Source organism: Rosa rugosa, chromosome 5 (genome assembly GCF_958449725.1).
Source record: "Rosa rugosa chromosome 5, drRosRugo1.1, whole genome shotgun sequence".
Taxonomy (NCBI): domain Eukaryota; kingdom Viridiplantae; phylum Streptophyta; class Magnoliopsida; order Rosales; family Rosaceae; genus Rosa; species Rosa rugosa.
Window position 1 is genome coordinate 46,238,095 of NC_084824.1, and position 18,445 is coordinate 46,256,539.

Sequence of the window (18,445 nt, forward strand, 5' to 3'; positions counted from 1 at the left end):
GTTTATTCTATGTGTTGAGGGATTATCTGTGTTAATTTCTCAGGTTGTTCATTCTGGAGCTATTGAAGGCTTGAAGACATGTCCACAAGCTCCTACATTACATCATCTTTTTTTCGCAGATGATAGTTTATTATTTGGGGTAGCTACTCAAGAGGAATGCTTTGCTTTCAGAGAGATTCTAAACACTTATGAAAGAGTTTCAGGTTAGAAGGTAAACTTTCAAAAAAGTAGTGTTGTCTTTAGTAACAATGTGCACATTGATACACAAGTTGCCCTTGCTTCTATTCTCGAGGTGAATTGTGTGAAGGAACATGATAGATATTTAGGCTTGCCTTTGAGGGTTGGCAGGTCTAAAACAGAACGTTTTCAATACATCAAAGAGAAATTGTCCAAGAAGCTGGTTAGCTGGAAGTCCAAGATCCTTAGTCGTGCAGGAAAAGAAATATTAATAAAGGCTATTGCTCAAACCATGCCTTTATATGCAATGAATTGCTATCTTCTTCCTAAGGGCCTTTGTGATGATATTCATCAGCTCTATGCCTCGTTCTTATGAGGTGACACCAATGAGAAGAAACATATTCATTAGAGGAGTTGGGAAAATTTGTGTTTAACAAAGCATGAAGGCGGCATGAGTTTCAAGAATATTTATGCCTACAATTTGGTAATGTTAGCCAAACAAGGATGGAGGCGGATGATCACTAATCCTCATTCCTTGATTGCTCAAATCTACAAGGCAAGATACTTTCCCAATTGTTCCTTTTGGGAAGCTGAACTAGGGGAGGCTCCATCTTTTTCTTGGAGGAGTATACTTGAAGGCAGATCGGTGTTGAAGGCATGAACTAAATGGAGAATTGGTGATGGTTCACAAGTTCACATTTGGAATGATAAATGGATTCCAAATTGTCCTGCATACCTTATTCATAGGCCTGAGAATACTACTTTTGAAAGAGTAAGTGATCTTATTGATCACATTTTGAACTGTGTGGTCTGATGGTATCCCAGACGGCATTCTTGACCTTGTGCAGCAAGAACGTACTCCATTCTAATCTTAATAAAATCATTGCATCTTTCCTCAAAAATTTCTAATCATTTCACCCCATTTATTATTATGTGCTAGTGAGATTCGAATTTATAAATTTTACAGCACTAATTTACAAATAACTAACAAATCATAATTCACTAACTAAGATAATAGTTTGAGATTTAAAGTATACCCAAACCTAACTAGAGAATTTTTATACAAGGAAGTCTGTTTCTGTTGTATGATACAAGTAAGAACCATATGATTGACCTCTCATGCATTAAATTCTATAATTGTTAACACATCTTTGACTCAAGGACTTATGTACTAACTCCATGGTGCCTGCAGGCCTATAAGATTATAGATATTGAATTCATTTGACCCACTTATGAAGCTGCCATAGATAGATTCATTTAGATTTCGGTTGACCCATTTATGGAACAGACCTTAAATAGTATAGAGGATATCAAGCAAATGTTAGATGTAAACTATAAATAAAACTGCTTCTTCTTGAGTTTTAGTCTCAATCGTGGAACAATAGTTTCATTAACTAGAATGCAATTGATTACAAGTAGATCGATTCCTATTAATACAATTTATGAACCTCAAAAACCCTATCACTAATCAACTATATACACTTGCTGTTGCAAAGCAAAGCGAGCAATGAAATGCAGTATTGCCGGACTATCACTAATCAATTAAGGTTACATTACTTTTTTATTAGTCTAGAGCTTTGCTATACGTTTTTCATTTATGTGGCTCATTTCTATCGTAGCCCAGTTGTCTGGGTGAGTCATCTTTGTAATGATTCCTTTTTTACTTTACATTTAATGGACTGACACCCTCTGCGTTAAAAAGAAAATCAAGATCTAAAATTCATTACCTTTTGTTATTAATATACCATTATCGAAAACAAGCTCCAGAAATGTTCAATAAACGAAATTTCAAATTCCATATTTTTAGAAAATTGCAAACTCGTGACATTCCAAAAATTTGGAGTATCTTTAAATTTCAAAATAGGAATTGGATATGAAAATTTCAAAATTTTGGACTTGTAACTGATATTGGACTAAAAACAACTCTCTTAAAAAGATTTTGGATTATAATTGATGAAACACGTTTTTCCCAATCCAATTCATATGAAAGACACATTTTATGTGTGATAATCTTAAAGTTATGGATGTCGTTATAATTCAAATTTGAATTGTGTGTCAAATCCCGCAGACTCAATCTGCCCCGAAAAGGAAAGATTTCATTTGATATTTGAGAAATTGCATTTCATCTAGTCCTCCATATTCATTTGACTGTGTAGAGCTCCAAAGTAAATAATATTCTTGTTATAGACCTAATCTTTCACCGAATTAAGATTTTTTTTTCCCTTAATGTTTAACTACAATTTTCAAAAAATAAAATTTAACCCACAAATGGCTAATGTACATCCATGATCTAATTGGTCAAATTTCTCTTTCCTTTTACCCTCAAATTTCGATCCAAATTAAAATGAAACGTTTATTTTGCAGTTATGGTAATCAGAAAATGTCACACCATAATTGTACACCAGGGCGGACTGAAGTCAATTGAAAACTGAAATTATGTAACTGAAACGGTGAAACCCAGAAAGTTTCCAATCACTCAAATGTGAACGAGAGTAAGCAACACTGTCTGTTTGCGCAAATTTAAAATCAGTTTTTGTTGCAGAGATTGAGAGGAGAACAACACACACTGACTTGGGACTGGAGCTAGCTACCTAACTGCCCTCACACTTTTTACTCAAATGGAGTCAAAAACTACACTATTTTAAACACAACCCTCTTTCTCTCTCCTCCCTCTATTTTTCTCTCTCTATCCATGCATAGAGATGCAGAAATATTTGTATATAAATTGATGGGCCTCTGCCATTTAGAGAAAGAGGTGGTGGAGGTGGTGGTGGCCGGTGGTGCAGTTTTGTCGATCTCAAGGCAATGGTTTCATTTTCTTTGATTTGTTTATTTCGTTAGGTTTGGCTCTCTCTGTGTCTTGTGCTTTTGCTTTGGAGATATAGTGTAGTATAGAAAAAAACCGAACTGTTCCTCTTCAGTTTGAGTTCAAAGCAAGAAAGCTAAAACACAGAGAGAGAGAGAGAGAAGGGCTGCAAAACCCAAATGATGCAAACCCGAGAAGACAGGTTTGGAAATTGAGGCAAATGTCGTCGGTTTCATCGATACCCAGCTCGAGGCAATCCTTCTCTTCTTCTTCTTCTTGTTCTTCAATAATCTCCATTATCTATCTATTTCTCATTTCGTCGGCCTTTGCCTCAAACCATGAAGCCTCTCTTCTCTTCTCTTGGCTGCATTCCTCTACTTCTTTCTCTTCTTCTTCCTTTTCGAACTGGAACATTCTCGACTCTAATCCATGTAACTGGTCCTCCATAACATGTTCTCCAAATGGTTTTGTCACGGAAATCACTATCCAGTCCATCCCTCTTGAGCTTCCAATCCCATCTAATCTTTCCTCCTTCACCTCCCTTCAAAAACTCGTCATTTCCGGCGGTAATCTCACCGGAAAAATCCCCTCCGACATCGGTGACTGCACTGAGCTACAAGTCATTGACCTAAGCTCAAACTCACTCGTGGGTTCGATCCCTTCATCCATTGGAAGACTTCAAAACCTCCAAGACTTGATTCTCAACTCAAACCAGTTCAGTGGGAAAATCCCAGTTGAGTTAAGCGACGGCATTGGCCTAAAGAAACTTGTCATTTTCGATAATCAGTTTTCCGGGAATATCCCGCCGGAGCTCGGAAAACTGGCCGGTCTTGAAGTGCTGAGAGCAGGAGGGAACAAAAACATTGGTGGGAGAATCCCTGATGAGCTTGGAGACTGCACCAACTTGACTGTTTTGGGCTTGGCTGATACTCAAGTTTCTGGTTCTTTGCCGGCCTCGTTGGGTAAGCTTAGCAAGCTTCAGACGCTGTCTATATACACCACAATGATCTCTGGTGAGATTCCTGCTGAGATAGGTAACTGTTCTGAGCTTGTGAACTTGTTTCTTTATGAAAACAGTCTATCCGGTTCGATTCCACCGGAGCTCGGTAGGCTTAAGAAGCTTGAGCAGTTGTTGTTGTGGCAGAATAGTCTTGTTGGGGTGATCCCTGAAGAGATTGGGAAATGTAGTAGCTTGAAAATGATTGATTTTTCATTAAATTCTCTGTCTGGTACTATTCCATTGTCTCTAGGAGGGCTGTCAAACCTTGAGGAGTTTATGATTAGTAACAACAATGTCACCGGTTCAATACCTTCCAGTCTTTGCAATGCAACGAATTTGATTCAGTTGCAGCTTGATACGAATCAGATCTCCGGTTTGATTCCACCGGAGATTGGGAAGTTGTCAAAGCTGACTGTGTTCTTTGCTTGGCAAAACCAGCTTGAAGGAAGCATTCCTTCATCTTTGTCTAGTTTGAGTAATCTTCAAGCTCTAGATTTGTCACACAATTCACTCACTGGTAGCATACCTTCTGGCTTGTTTCAGCTGCAAAACCTCACAAAGATTCTCTTGATTTCTAATGATATTTCGGGCTCAATCCCACCCGAAATTGGTAACTGCAGCTCTCTTGTAAGGCTGAGGCTTGGAAATAACAGGATTACTGGTGGGATTCCTAGAGGCATTGGAAATCTCAGGAGCTTAAATTTTCTTGATCTTTCAGGGAATCGACTTTCTGGGTCAATTCCTGATGAGATTGGGAGTTCCACAGAGCTACAAATGATAGACCTCAGCAACAATACTTTAGAGGGTCCCCTGCCTAATTCATTGTCATCACTCTCAGGACTTCAAGTCTTGGATGTCTCCATCAATCAATTTTCGGGCCAGATACCAGCAAGCTTGGCTCGTCTTGTTATGTTGAACACGCTTATTCTGAGCAGGAACTCATTCTCTGGATTAATACCAGCATCACTCGGCCTATGTTCGAGTCTGCAATTGCTTGATCTTAGCAGCAACAAGCTCACTGGCAACATTCCTGTGGAGCTTGGCAAAATTGAATCCCTTGAAATTACTCTAAATTTGAGCTGCAATGGACTCTCTGGATCAATCCCACCTCAAATATCAGCACTCAACAAGCTTTTCGTACTAGACCTTTCGCATAACCAGCTTGAAGGGGATTTGAGTCCACTCTCTTCTGGCCTTAACACTCTTGATTCTCTAAATGTGTCTTACAATAACCTTGTTGGCTATCTTCCAGACAACAAGCTTTTCAGACAACTGTCTCCAATGGATTTAGCCGGAAATGAAGGCCTTTGTTCTTCAAACCGGGACTCGTGTTTCTTGAGTGATGTTGGCAGGTCAGGACTATCAAGAAACCAAAATGACGTAAGGCGGTCAAGGAGGCTTAAGCTGGCAATTGCATTGCTGATCACCTTGACAGTTGCAATGGTTGTTATGGGGATAATTGCAGTGATTCAAGCACGAAGGACTATTAGGGATGATGATGATTCAGAGTTGGGGAGCTCATGGGCATGGCAATTCACTCCATTCCAGAAGCTAAATTTCTCGGTTGAGCAAGTGCTTAAGAGCCTAGTGGATGCCAATGTGATTGGAAAAGGGTGTTCTGGGGTTGTTTATCGTGCTGATATGGACAATGGTGAAGTCATTGCAGTGAAGAAGCTCTGGCCAACTACAGTTGCTGCAGACAATGGATGTTGCAATGATGAAAAATGTGGAGTTCGTGATTCGTTCTCAGCAGAGGTCAAAACACTTGGCTCAATCCGTCACAAGAACATTGTTAGGTTCTTGGGATGTTGCTGGAATAGGCACACAAGGCTGCTCATGTATGACTATATGCCTAATGGAAGCTTGGGCAGTATTCTCCATGAGAGGACAGGACATGCCTTTGAGTGGGAGCTTAGGTACCGAGTTTTGTTGGGTGCTGCTCAAGGCATTGCCTACTTGCACCATGATTGTGTTCCTCCAATTGTTCACAGAGATATCAAAGCCAACAACATCCTCATTGGCCTAGAGTTTGAGGCTTACATTGCTGATTTTGGTCTTGCAAAACTTGTTGATGAGGGAAATTTCGCTCGATCATCTAACACAATTGCTGGTTCATATGGCTACATTGCTCCTGGTAAGTAGTACTCTAATCACAGACAGTTGATTTCACATTTCTTTTAATTTGTTTTACTTCTTTTCAATGCCATTTTCTTGATTCAAAACAATTATCTGCTTGAGCTTAACTTTAGTGGTCTTTTTTCAGAATATGGATATATGATGAAGATTACAGAGAAGAGTGATGTTTATAGCTATGGTGTAGTTGTATTGGAAGTTTTAACAGGGAAGCAACCAATAGATCCAACAATACCAGATGGGCTACATGTAGTGGATTGGGTGAGACAGAAGAGAGGAAATGTTGAAGTGCTTGACCCAATCCTACTATCAAGACCAGAATCAGAAATAGAGGAAATGATGCAAGCATTAGGCATAGCCCTGTTATGTGTAAACTCCTCTCCAGTAGAAAGGCCAACAATGAAAGATGTAGCTGCAATGCTCAAGGAAATCAGGCATGAAAGGGAAGAGTATGCTAAGGTCGATGTGCTTCTCAAAGGGTCTCCGGCGAATGATGCTGCTCGAGAAAATAAGAACTCTGCTGGAGTTTTGGAAACATCATCATCATCGGCAGCAGCGGCAAAAAGCTTGTATGCTAAAAGCAATAACACAAGCTTTTCTGCATCCACTCTTCTTTACTCATCTTCTTCCTCTAGTGCAAAAATGGGTTTCAAGTGAGAAAGGTATTATATGATATACAGCTAAGCAGAAGATTGTAATGTTATTAGTTTCTTTGATCAGTTTCAAAGCTCTTTGTGTTATTGATGTAAAGAAGAAAAGTTTGGATGCAGAGCAACAAAATAAAACCCAACTATTCTAGATTTGGCATTTGGAGTATTTCCAACAATCTTGTAGAAAAACAAATGCTGCTTGCTTTCAAGACATTAAATTCCAGAATAACCATTAGGCTTGAATTCAGAGATACTAGGCTTCAGCTTTTCTTTGGGGACAAGGATAGGGGCACTCATTGTCATAACCCTAAACCCTAAAACATGTTCATCAGTAGGGCTGGGCATGGGACGGGACGGGACGAAATTCTGGTGATCCCGGTCCCGGACCCGGAAATAAAACTCGGGACAGGACGGGACGGGACTGGCACTTTTTGAGAATTGATCCCGACCATCCCGAACCCGAACGGGACCGGGACATCCCGAAAGGAAAAAAAAAAAAAAATCTCCTGCAATTTCATCAATTTCCCTGTTTTGCATTTCTACATTTCCATTAAAGCAAGCTACAACTCAAAGAAGACCAAAGTATCAAAGCAAGTTGCAACTAAAGCTAATGCATTTCTACATTTCCATTAAAGCAAGCTGCAACTAAACCTAAACAAGAAGAAAAACATGATATAATAAGCAAACTGCAACTCAAAGAACTGAAAGAAGACCAAATGTCCAAATCTGCATAATTTAATAATCCATTACAGTTCACAATTTGACACTTCATTGAAAATATGCACACAACTAAATGAATTGAACAAAGTTCAAACATCTATCACATTACTAGCTGCCCCAAGCTTTCCCTTGCCTTTTGCTCTTGGATTTGGAGCTGGACATACATTGGTTTTGCTCTTGGATTTGGAGCAGTTTTCTTCCCCCTAGCCATCAGCTTCTTGAAGGTAGAAAACTATAGACTACAAAACAAAATTCAGGATTTGCAAAATTCAGAAAACTATAGACTGCAACCAGTCAGACACAGGATTTGCAACTCACAACACCCACTGACCCAATCGAACAAATTTCACAAAACCCACTGACCCAATCGAACAAATTTCACAAAACCCACTGACCCAATCGATCTTCACGAACTCAACTGTAAGTTCACAAACCCAATCGAACAAATTGAACTCCTAATCGGCTAATCCTACACATGTAATCTCACAATCCCAATCAAACAAATCAAAATTGCAAAACCATCGGCAATGAAATCGAAGTTTGTCTATAAAGTAAAAATTGCAAAACCGTAAGAAACTAAGAATCCATGGCTTACATTTGCAGTCTCGGTGACCAGGAAGGTAGGAACTTTGTGAAATTGGGAATGGGTCGGTGTCTCGGTGATGCTTATGAGCTGAATTGATGGAGCCTGGAGGAGTGGAGGTGAATTGCAGAATTGGGAACCCTCAGTCGGTGAACGGATGAGTTGCCGATTAGGTCAAAAACCGAGAGGAATGACCGAATGAGTAGTGAAGGAAAGGTGAAGGAATGACCGAGAGCCTGAAGTAGTGAAGGAAAGGTGGAGACTCGAGACTTCGAGAGGAATGACCGAATGAGTTGCAGATTAGGTCAAAAACCGATTGAAAAATAAGGAAAATAAAATAAGTTTTAATACATCGGGACGGGTCGGGCCTTTGAGGGATTTCTTCGAACCAAACCGAAACCCGTCCCGTTAAAACGGGACGGGCCTAAATAGTAAAATTTGAAGTTTCAAACCCGTCCCGTCCCGGCAGTTTTCGGGACGGGACCGGGTCGGGTTCGGTTTTCCGGGTTCAAGTGCCCACCCCTATTCATCAGGACAGAAAATAATCAGTGAATCACTCATATTCACGAAGAAAACAGTTTTGTCTAGGAAGGAAAGAATCTAGTGAGAAGTCCAGGAGAGGTCAGTGTCTAGATACCTTTAGGACTGAAACATCATCCATGATTTGACCCCTAAATTCTGCCTCAGGTAGGTCCCAGAATTAGCTGGGTTTGTGATTCCTTGCATGTGTGCAAGAAATAATGGTTTTGTGGACCTTTCACTTTTCCCCATTCCCTAGTTGGCATTCTGAATGAAAGAAATTGATTCCTAATTTTGCACCGAGTGAGTGTACCTTTCCAAAGATCTTAGACTGCTGAGCTTGCTTTATATACAGGTAGGCCTTTCTGCACAATAGGACTGCCTTTAAATGACAAAGGACATGCACTATTATGTGTCTTCTAAAAGGCTCTCTTTCTGCTTTAGGGAAATTGCCTGTCCTGAAATAATTGTTCATATGCTAAATAGTAGCTCACAGTGTACAAGAGAAGCTTTGCTGTTCAGTTCAGAAAAGAATCTAGTATCATTAATACCCAGGAGTTGGTGAACTTTGGTGACTAAAGAAGTAAATTTTACCTCCTTTTACAGAACTGGCTACTGACTGCCATGACAGTTCTGTTGATACTTTAATTTTTCTTGCCAATTTGACAGTTCTGTTGATATCTTTGAACAATTGCTCGAGATGTTCATATAACCTTGAAGCATTTAGGTACAAAAAAAAGGCACTGGACAGAGGGCTTGAGTGCTTGACAATAGGGACACAATAATGCACTGAGGGGGGAAATAGTAGATGAACAGGAGATATAACTTATAAATAGAAACATGTCCTGCTAAATTATAAATAGATATATACAGAAAGAAGGTCATTTTTCTCGAAAATTCTTCAGTGCACGGTGGTGGAAGTGCACATACAAGACTGATAGACACGTGGCTCAATCCGAGACGTAGAATACGTGGGGTCAGCAGTTAAGTCATCTGAACCATTGATTAAAATGACTTTTATCTTGACAATCAACGTCTACTGTGAACAAAAAATAGATGGGGTTGTGTGCAGGTAACAAATTTGAGATGGTAAAAAACAAAGAGGTAAATGGAAAGAACATATCCGACCCAGTTGCTGAGACCTTGAGAAGTGAGTACCAATGTACTCTATTGCGACCAGATGGCGTTGAATTCTGGAGGGTTGGGTCATCGATTCTGGTTTTTGTGGCTCTTGGTCTTCTTTGGTTTTGGAAGTCGGAGCGATTGTCAAAGTTGGGAAGAATAGACGGATGGATCAAACTCTCTCTCTCTCTCTCTTCCTGTTCTTTTCTGTCCATTGATTCGCGATTGTCAATGTCTTCCTCGCTCGTGCTGAAGTGGAGGGCGGGAATCCATTGATGAGTCAAGTCGTGGACGGCGACAATGAAGGGCACCACTACGGTCACGACGGCGAATGGATGCTCAGAGCGAAGCACCTCCACCTTGTTGAAGCGCAAATTCTGCAAGTCGTACGCGAGCCAAGAGGAGCAGGACTATAGGTTCGAGGGTGTTCAAGAACAACATGAGGAAGGTGAAGAGGCTCCAGCGATTGGATCAAACGGCCTAGCACGGCGTGCTGCCGGACGGGAAGCAACACAGGTCTGGCCGTCTGGGAAAGGTATCGGGAGCGATTGGATGGTTGGAGCGGGTTTTGGGCCTTTGTTTGGCCCGGGTCTCGAGCTGACCATTGGTTTGGGCTTGGATATGGGCCCAACTATTATGAAAAGAAGAACATATGAGAAGTTTTCGGAGCGAAAGAATGCATGAGAATTGATAATATCTTTAAGTTTATGGACATTGAATATCAGCACTAAATACGTAAATAAAAATTAAGGTTAAATTCTAACTCAAGTATGTTATACAACTGAGACAGATGGCATGACGGTTTTGGAATGGCTGTTGTACTGCTCTGAAAGGTTAGATTTGAACCACTTTGGTAGTTTGATTTTCTTACTATGGGGAGTGTGGAAAGAAAGAAATTGCAGAGTGTGGGAGAATAAGGTTACGAGGGCTAGTGATGTGACTTTAATGTGCTGTTCTAGACTTCAAGATTTCATTCATTATAATTCTAGTAGTCAAGGTGGGAGCACCCGGGGTGCAAACATGGTATTATGGAAGTGTCCTCCAGTGGGGTGTCTTAAGTTAAATATTGATGGTGCCTTTGTCAAGGAGACTGGAGCCGGAGGAGTGGGTCTGGTACTACGTGATTCTTTTGGGCAGTTCTTGCTGGGGAAAGGAAAGTCCATGTTTGGTTTGCTTTCAGCTGAACATGCTGAATTACTGGCTTGTAAGGAAGCTTTTCAGCTCATTGTGGAATACTCTTTGCAGCCTGTTATAGTGGAAACTGATGCTCTCACTGTTAAGCAACAGTTGACTGGGATGGGAAACAACTTGTCCTTGCTTGGCAGGATTTATGATGATTTGGGCTTCTTGCTCAAGGAGATGCCAAATGTCCGTTTGGTTCATACCAGGAGGGAGGCTAACCAGGCTGCTCATCTAATGGCAGCACAAGCTTCTTCTACAGGCCTTACTTTTTTATGTTCAGAAGTTCCTTCTTTTCTTGCTTCTGTTATAACCTCTGAATCTTGTAATCAGTAGTTTCTTTTTGCTTCAATAAAAATTGACATCATTCATCTCAAAAAAAAGAATTAAGGTTAAATTATATTAATCCGAATTGATCTTTTGTTAATTTAATTCTAGAAATGAATGATTAAGAGCATTATTTTGCATAACCATTTTAATAACAATTTTTGTATTGGAACCTCTAAATTTACTCATTTAACCTCCGTACGTTTTACACCTCCTATTAAATTTTCACATACTAAATTTACTCACTAAACCTCATTAAACTTCTTCAAATAACCTCACTCATATAATTTGCAAAAAACTTTCATCTTTAAAATAAATAAAAAACTTAACTATTTCAATGATATAATTACTCTATATCTTAATTAAATGTTCATTCCTTAATTAGACAACATAAATCTCTTATCTAATAAAAAAAATCAAACACAAAGTATTTGCCTATTGGGTTTCAAAAATTAATTTCTAATTTACGAGAAAATGTTTTAGCATGAACTTCTTCTTTTTTAACTATTCTTTTATGTTTTAGTTGTGCAAAAAAAAAAGAGTAATCATTTATACTTAATGTTGAACTTTTTTCTCTCTATTTCATAGTTTTTTAATTCCTAGTTTTTTTTTTTTTACAAATATAATGGATAGACTTAGATTTAGGTCATAATAGAATTATTTTTTTTTTCCTCTCACCAATATGCGTTCAACAAATGATAGAAATTTTTCGTTTCAAAAAAAAAAAATGATAGAAATTTTTATGTCACATGATCTATTAGTTTTAATTCTTATGTCATATATATAAATGCTTTAATGAGTATGTAGTGAAATTGAAAAATGAAAATAGATAAGGAAAACAATAAAGAATGCAATTTAATATTATTGAATTGGAAACTCTAGAGAAAATAAACATAATATCTTTTTGATATAATTATTATCCTTAATAGTCATTTTATAGAAGGTTATAAATGTCATTTAATCATTCATAATAGAGTGAGAGGTTAAGTGGGCAAATTTGGAGGTCTCAATAGATAAATACCGGAAGCTGCCCACATCATACGGGTGTGCCCGTGTGTAGAAGTGGGTGGTCAACATTCTAGAAGTGAGTAGGTAATTTGTATAAAATAATATATATTTTTTAATTATTTATTTAAATTTTGATACTTTTATTCGTGACAATTAGATAAATATATAAAAGATGTAGGGCACAAGAAGGTGTAGGCAGAATCTTTCCGCACATAACCGCACATCAAAAATGCTAGTATGAATTCTTCTATTCCCGTTTTCCATTTATCCTGATCAAGCTACCGTACTTGACTAGAACCGAAGGAAGATCTAGCACACGAAAAAAAGTAGATCTCAAAGCGTGGTATTTTTATTACTTAGTCGTTAGAGTAAAAATTTAGTTTTAGTAAATAAGTCTTTTCTCTTAATAATAGTACAAATAAAAACATATGATAATTTTGATATTTGAAGTTTATTTACATGTAATTTAATGTTTTAATGATTAAAGTCATTTTCACAACTTATTTTGCATCAATGATATAGTTTAGGCATACAAGAGAACAATGCATCAAGCTAGGGTTCCAAAGTTTGAACCTTTAATCCGATAAACAACGGCCATCGTCCCATCATCCCAGTACTCACTGCCATATGCTATTTCCAATCAAAACCCGTTTCAGAGAGAGCCGAGCAGACAAGATAGCCTTTGAAAAACTTTGGATCCTTCTTGGGCTTTTCTGAAAATTCTAATCACTCTGAACTTCTGTTCTGGGTATGACAATGACTAATACTTTTAGTATAGGTACTTCACTTCCATATTATATTATCCAACGGTCAAACTAATAAATTTATATGTTCACTAGGGCTGGCTGCGGCACGGTTGCCGACATTTTTGGGCTCAGCCGAATACCGACCGAAGATCTTCGGTTTCGTCAGAATTGAAACCGGTACCGTGCCGGAAGTTCGGTTACCGAAACCTCGGTTTACCGAGGTAAACAGTCGGTATCGGTTGGTATTTTGGCACACCAATCGTCGGAGGTCGGTGAGGTCCGTGATGGTGGAGGTGAGTCACGGTGGTGACCGGAAGTGGGTGTCAGAGGAGAGAGAAAACAGATCTAGTTCCTATGGGTGGAGGAGATGAGAGAGAGTGAGACAGAGGAGAAGAGGAGCTGGATTCCACCATGAGGTTTGGGAGATTTGCAACTTGTACTCCTTAATCTAAGATAGAATGGCAGAAGAATAGAAGTCAGAAATGAAGAGGAAGAGAGAGAGAGAGAGAGAGTCGTTTCTGGAAGAAGAAGGAAGATGAAGATCGAATAAGAAGAATTTTTTGGGATTAAACCATGTCGGTCGGTTCGGTAATACCGAACTTATGAAACATGCTGTGCCACTGCCGAGCCGACAATCTCACTTCGGTACAGCACTACCGGTACCGATCCACCGGCTACCGTCTTTGTCGGCGCCGACACCACCGGTTCGGCTGGTTTCCGGTCGGTTGCGGCAGGTTCGGCAATTTGAGCCACCCCTAGTATTGTTCACCCACCACCTCATTAGTTTTAAAAGACATTTTTTTCATCATGACGAAATTAATCCAATCCGTCATCAGCGGTTTGCTCTTTATGTGTTTATACTTCTCTAAGAGGAGCTGAACCATGAGAAGATAAACTTTTCAAAATTTTTACATTAGTTGATCTAGCTCATAATCATGAGAATGTGAGAAATGACAAATTGAAAAAAGAAGTTGTGAATGAGCGGTTATAAGTATATTAGTTTTATGTGGTATTTAAAGTTTAGGGTTGACCTAGTAGATCGAGACCCAAACGACGACGAAAATAGTTGAAATTTTGACTACAACCATTCCTTCTTATCATGATAACATCCAACGGTCAGTTTTGATAAAGTCTATTTCCTCCACATAGTTTCTAGGGAATGTATACCTTTCGATACAACTAATAAACAAGTTAGACCGTGTTAGTATACACGTAAGGATTTTGTGCGATTAAAAAAATTAAAATGGGAAATCGATAATTTTGACATTAACCATCTATTTATAGCGTATTCATATGTATTATGTAAAAAAAAAATATATATATGATCGGTCGTCATTTCGACATCAAACAAAGCAGTCGACCCTTTATGTGCTTATATTTCCCTAAGGAGAGCTAAACCATGAGGAGATAAACTTCCTGAAATTTTTACATTAGTAGATGTAGCTCATACCCACGAGAGTGTAAGAGCTGACATATCGAAAAAATAAGTTGTGAATGAGCGGTTATGGACATATCAGTTTTATGTGGTATTTAGAGTTTAGAGTTGATCTAGTAGATCAAGACTCAAAGGACGACAAAAACAATTGAAATTTTGACCATAACCATTTCTTCTTATCATGATAACATCAAACGGTCGATTTTTATAAAGTCTATTTCCTCCACATAGTTGCTCATAGAATGTTTACTTTTCGATACAACTAATAAACAAATTAGCCCGCATTAGTAGACATGTAAGGATTTTGTGCGGTTAAAAAAATTTGAAACTGGAAATCAATAAATTTGACATCAACCACCTATTTACAGCGCATTTATATGTATTGTGTAAAAAAAAAAAAAAAAAATCTGATCCGCCGTCAAACAAAGCGGTCAACCCTTTATGTGCATATATTTCCACAATAGTAGGCATGAAATAATTTCGCGCGATTTTATGACTGAGAATAAATTGGTAATATTGGTAAAGACAATTATTGAGAATAAAAATAACAAAAGCGTGTCTGCCACAATATTGACTACGTGGATGTACACCAAAATTATGACCAAAAAGAGTAATTTTCTTAGCATGACAATTTTTTCCCATAGTGATCATATACTTGCGGATCGGTCAAATTCTTTTTCCTCCACCTTTTTAGTGTTAGAAGATATACGTTTGTATATAACCAATTGACGAATTTGACCATACCAGTAGGCACATGAGGATTTCGTGAGATTTAAAAAAAAATAAAAATAAAAACAAAATATTATTTAGTGATACCTATGTCGTTACCATCTAGTAATATGCACCAGTGAATAAATTGCAGGGGAGAAATGCTCGCCAAAAGAAGTTGTGAGCGTTTTAGTTTGATGGATATTAGTTTACCACATAGATCGAGACCGAAATGATGACCAAAGATGGTAATTTTTTTGCATTGCCGTTATTTCCCACAATGACACGTATTCACTTAAAAATTTCATCGGGAGGCAAGCTTACCCGCCTCCATCTGAAGAAAAATGGCCACTAAAATTGAAAAAGCCCTCCCAAAATTTGAAGTGAACTTAAGATTCCCTCCATACATTTTCCCCAGGCCCCAGCCATATATATACGAACTGAACAGCTCTCATTTCTTATGGAAACTAAACAAAAATTGTTCACAGACTAGTTCATGAATCTATCCACTGAGCCCAGCGCCAGCGCCCTCTCTCAAAAATCTCTACCTTCTCTGTCTCTCTTGCAACCTCGGTTTTATGGTAAGACCCACCTTTAAACCTTCACTCTTATGCTTAATTCTGCACTGTCAAACATCTCAGGAGATGCTTTAGATTGATAGACTAATAGTCTCTTATAATTGATGGTATTTGTTTCATTCTTGGAATGGTCTATTGGGTGATCCATTATTTCTCTGTTCTTAATTTGATGTGGTGCTTCCTTTTTTCACAGGTTAAGGAGGGGAATACAAGCAGCGAGGACAAGAACACTAATGTTTTTGGTTGGACGACAACTGCAAGGGAAGTAATGGCACAATTTGTTCTCCCACCTGTGATCCAGTCCCCAAGAAATTGAAAATCGATTGGTCTCAATGGTTGGCGGCATTATGTGGGTGTTTCATGAAAGGCACAAATGGTATAAAAATTCTTCTCAGTTTAAATCAACTATGGGCAATATGTAAATTTCCTAATATTTTGAATTGGATTGATGGTTTGCATCTGGTGTTGTCATGGCGATTTGAAGGGTTTAATTCCAATGATGCGAATACATTGCCCGCGGGGCTTTTAGCGATGCCAATTTAGGGGGGTGTATTCATTTAAGAGTCTACAAGATTTTTTTGTATTTTGAAAATCTATGGGTATTCAATTGAGATTTTAAACAATCCTTTAAAATCTTGATGTATTCAATTAAGATTTAAAATTATCCATTCAAATCTGCAGATATTCAAAAGTATACAGATTTTTAAGGATTTCATTAAATGCTGGATTTTGAAGGATTTTATAGTGTTTTTTATACTTATCAAAACTCAAAAACAATCCAACCATTTTCCAAGAGATTTTGATGGATTCTTTCTGACTCAAAAAATGAAGAAGCTATTCACCAAACAAAAAAAAAAAAAAAAAAGAAGAAGAACAAGAACAAGAACAAGAAGCAGCTCTCAATAGGTGACACTCATCTATTTTGTCTTAAACCTATCTTCCCATTATCCTCCTCTGTCTGTGCCTCTACTCTCATCTAATAATTTATTTTTATTTTTATCACTATAGCTCTGGAAGCCTTAATCCTTCTAGCTACTTAAGCTCACTTTCAATGGTATTGTTAAGATGATACATACACACATGTTTCTTTTTTTTGAATCAAACCCGAAGCCGGGTGCCGATATATATACATATATTCATCTAAAACCAGAATAGGCCGTTACATACACACATGTTTCTTTTGTAAATTAGATATGAAATAAATTATGTCATTAGTTTACTACTTTATTTTTTGTGTAACATTTTGGTTGATTAGTTTTCTTTTATTATTCATATACATAAAGAATGGTAAATTGCCATATATATATATATATATATATATATATATAGACACACACACACTTTTTTGTCACTGATCTAGCATTATAGTTGGATCCATACATCCATTGCTTTTAAAGAAGAAGAAAAAAATAACCTACCAAAATAAAATCTAAACAAATACTAGTAAATCAATCCATTAGAATCAATCAGAGTCCATATAGAATTTAAACAATCCGTGGATTAAGTAAATCCATGGATTATAAAAACTCAAACAAAATCTTTTAAAATCTGAATTGAATACACCCCCCTTAGTATATGGTGTTTTACCGTAATGCTCTAGCAATAATGCTTCCCAATTTAGTTTATGTTTGGCATATGAGGGCTGTTTGTTTCACTGGATTAGTAGGCATTGCATTATGGTTATTTGTTAATACATGTCCTGTCATGCTAAGCTCGGGTCAAAGAACACTCGTTTAAACTTTAAAGCCATTGTCAAACCAAACGTATGTTTCCGTGCTTTGTGCTTGTAAACCAAACTACTGTTAGAATTCAAAAAACTTCTTCTAAGTGTCTCTCTGGACCCTAAACGTCACTTTGTGTCTGTTAGCAAGAAGAAATCAGTGACATTTCATCTCTACGTGACTCAATTCCTACTCATCAAATTGGTATTGAAACTTCTAGTTTCAAAATACAACAATCTTTTACAAATTTGAGTCCCTTAGAACTTGTCTTCTGCTTAAATGGGTTTCTCAAGTCTCCAGCTCCATCAGAAGGATTTATTTGTGTAATTTTGGTAAACACAGCTCTATTGGTTTCAATTATCAAAGGCCTCATGAGATCAATCCTTTGAATAGTTGGAATTTGCCTCTCATCTTCGTTCTCAACCTCACCATCTTCAACCGCATCACAAGAGTACATTGAAGACCCCTCAGAATCATTCAAGCTCCATCTTCTTCCTCAGGCAGTTACATTGAGGAGATTCAAAGCTGCATCCCAGCCATTTGGTTAGTGTGTGTAGCCTCAAGACAGAGCACGACTGCTCTGTTTGCCTGACTGAGTGCCAACCAGAATTTGAGATAAACCACTCGACTTGTGGCATGTTTTCCTAATGATTGCTTGGAGAAGTGGTTGAACTACTGGAACATTACATTCCCTCTTTGTAGGACTCCTTTAATGCCTGTGGAAGGGACCTGTTTTTGGTGAACAACTTACAAGCATGTAAGTTAATCGGACTTCATGTGGTAGGTAGTATTTAGTGTACAGGTGGTTTTTTTACAAGAATACATCAGCTGGCCGTAGTGTATTAGTGTTTCTTACACCATACCCATGTTTGTGGGAAATAAAACTATGATAATGTGTTGATGTATCTCAGTCTCTTAGAGACCAAAAGTTTTACTGTTGTACATATTACGAAGTTATTGATGCACATCTTAAAAAAGGGGAGCTAGTTTAAGCCATGTTTGGCGCAGCATGATTAGATAGGAGGAACACAAA

The 18,445-nt window shown here is 38.0% G+C and overlaps 1 protein-coding gene across 1 annotated transcript; it reads left to right on the forward strand.

Moving 5' to 3' along the window:
* Positions 1–2,883: 2,883 nt before the first annotated feature.
* On the forward strand, positions 2,884–6,995 carry LOC133710191 (LRR receptor-like serine/threonine-protein kinase RGI1). Its single transcript, XM_062136201.1, has 2 exons — positions 2,884–6,117; positions 6,247–6,995. The coding sequence occupies exons 1-2, from the start codon at positions 3,204–3,206 to the stop codon at positions 6,771–6,773; spliced, it is 3,441 nt and encodes a 1,146-aa protein (XP_061992185.1). The 5' UTR covers positions 2,884–3,203; the 3' UTR covers positions 6,774–6,995.
* The last annotated feature ends 11,450 nt before the right edge of the window (positions 6,996–18,445 follow it).

Excerpts from the sequence above, each read along its gene's own strand:
- LOC133710191 (XM_062136201.1), top strand. The coding sequence starts at position 3,204 with ATGTCGTCGGTTTCATCGATACCCAGCTCGAGGCAATCCTTCTCTTCT. Across the intron at positions 6,118-6,246 it reads ATATGGCTACATTGCTCCTG|AATATGGATATATGATGAAG; the intron begins GTAAGTAGTACT and ends GTCTTTTTTCAG.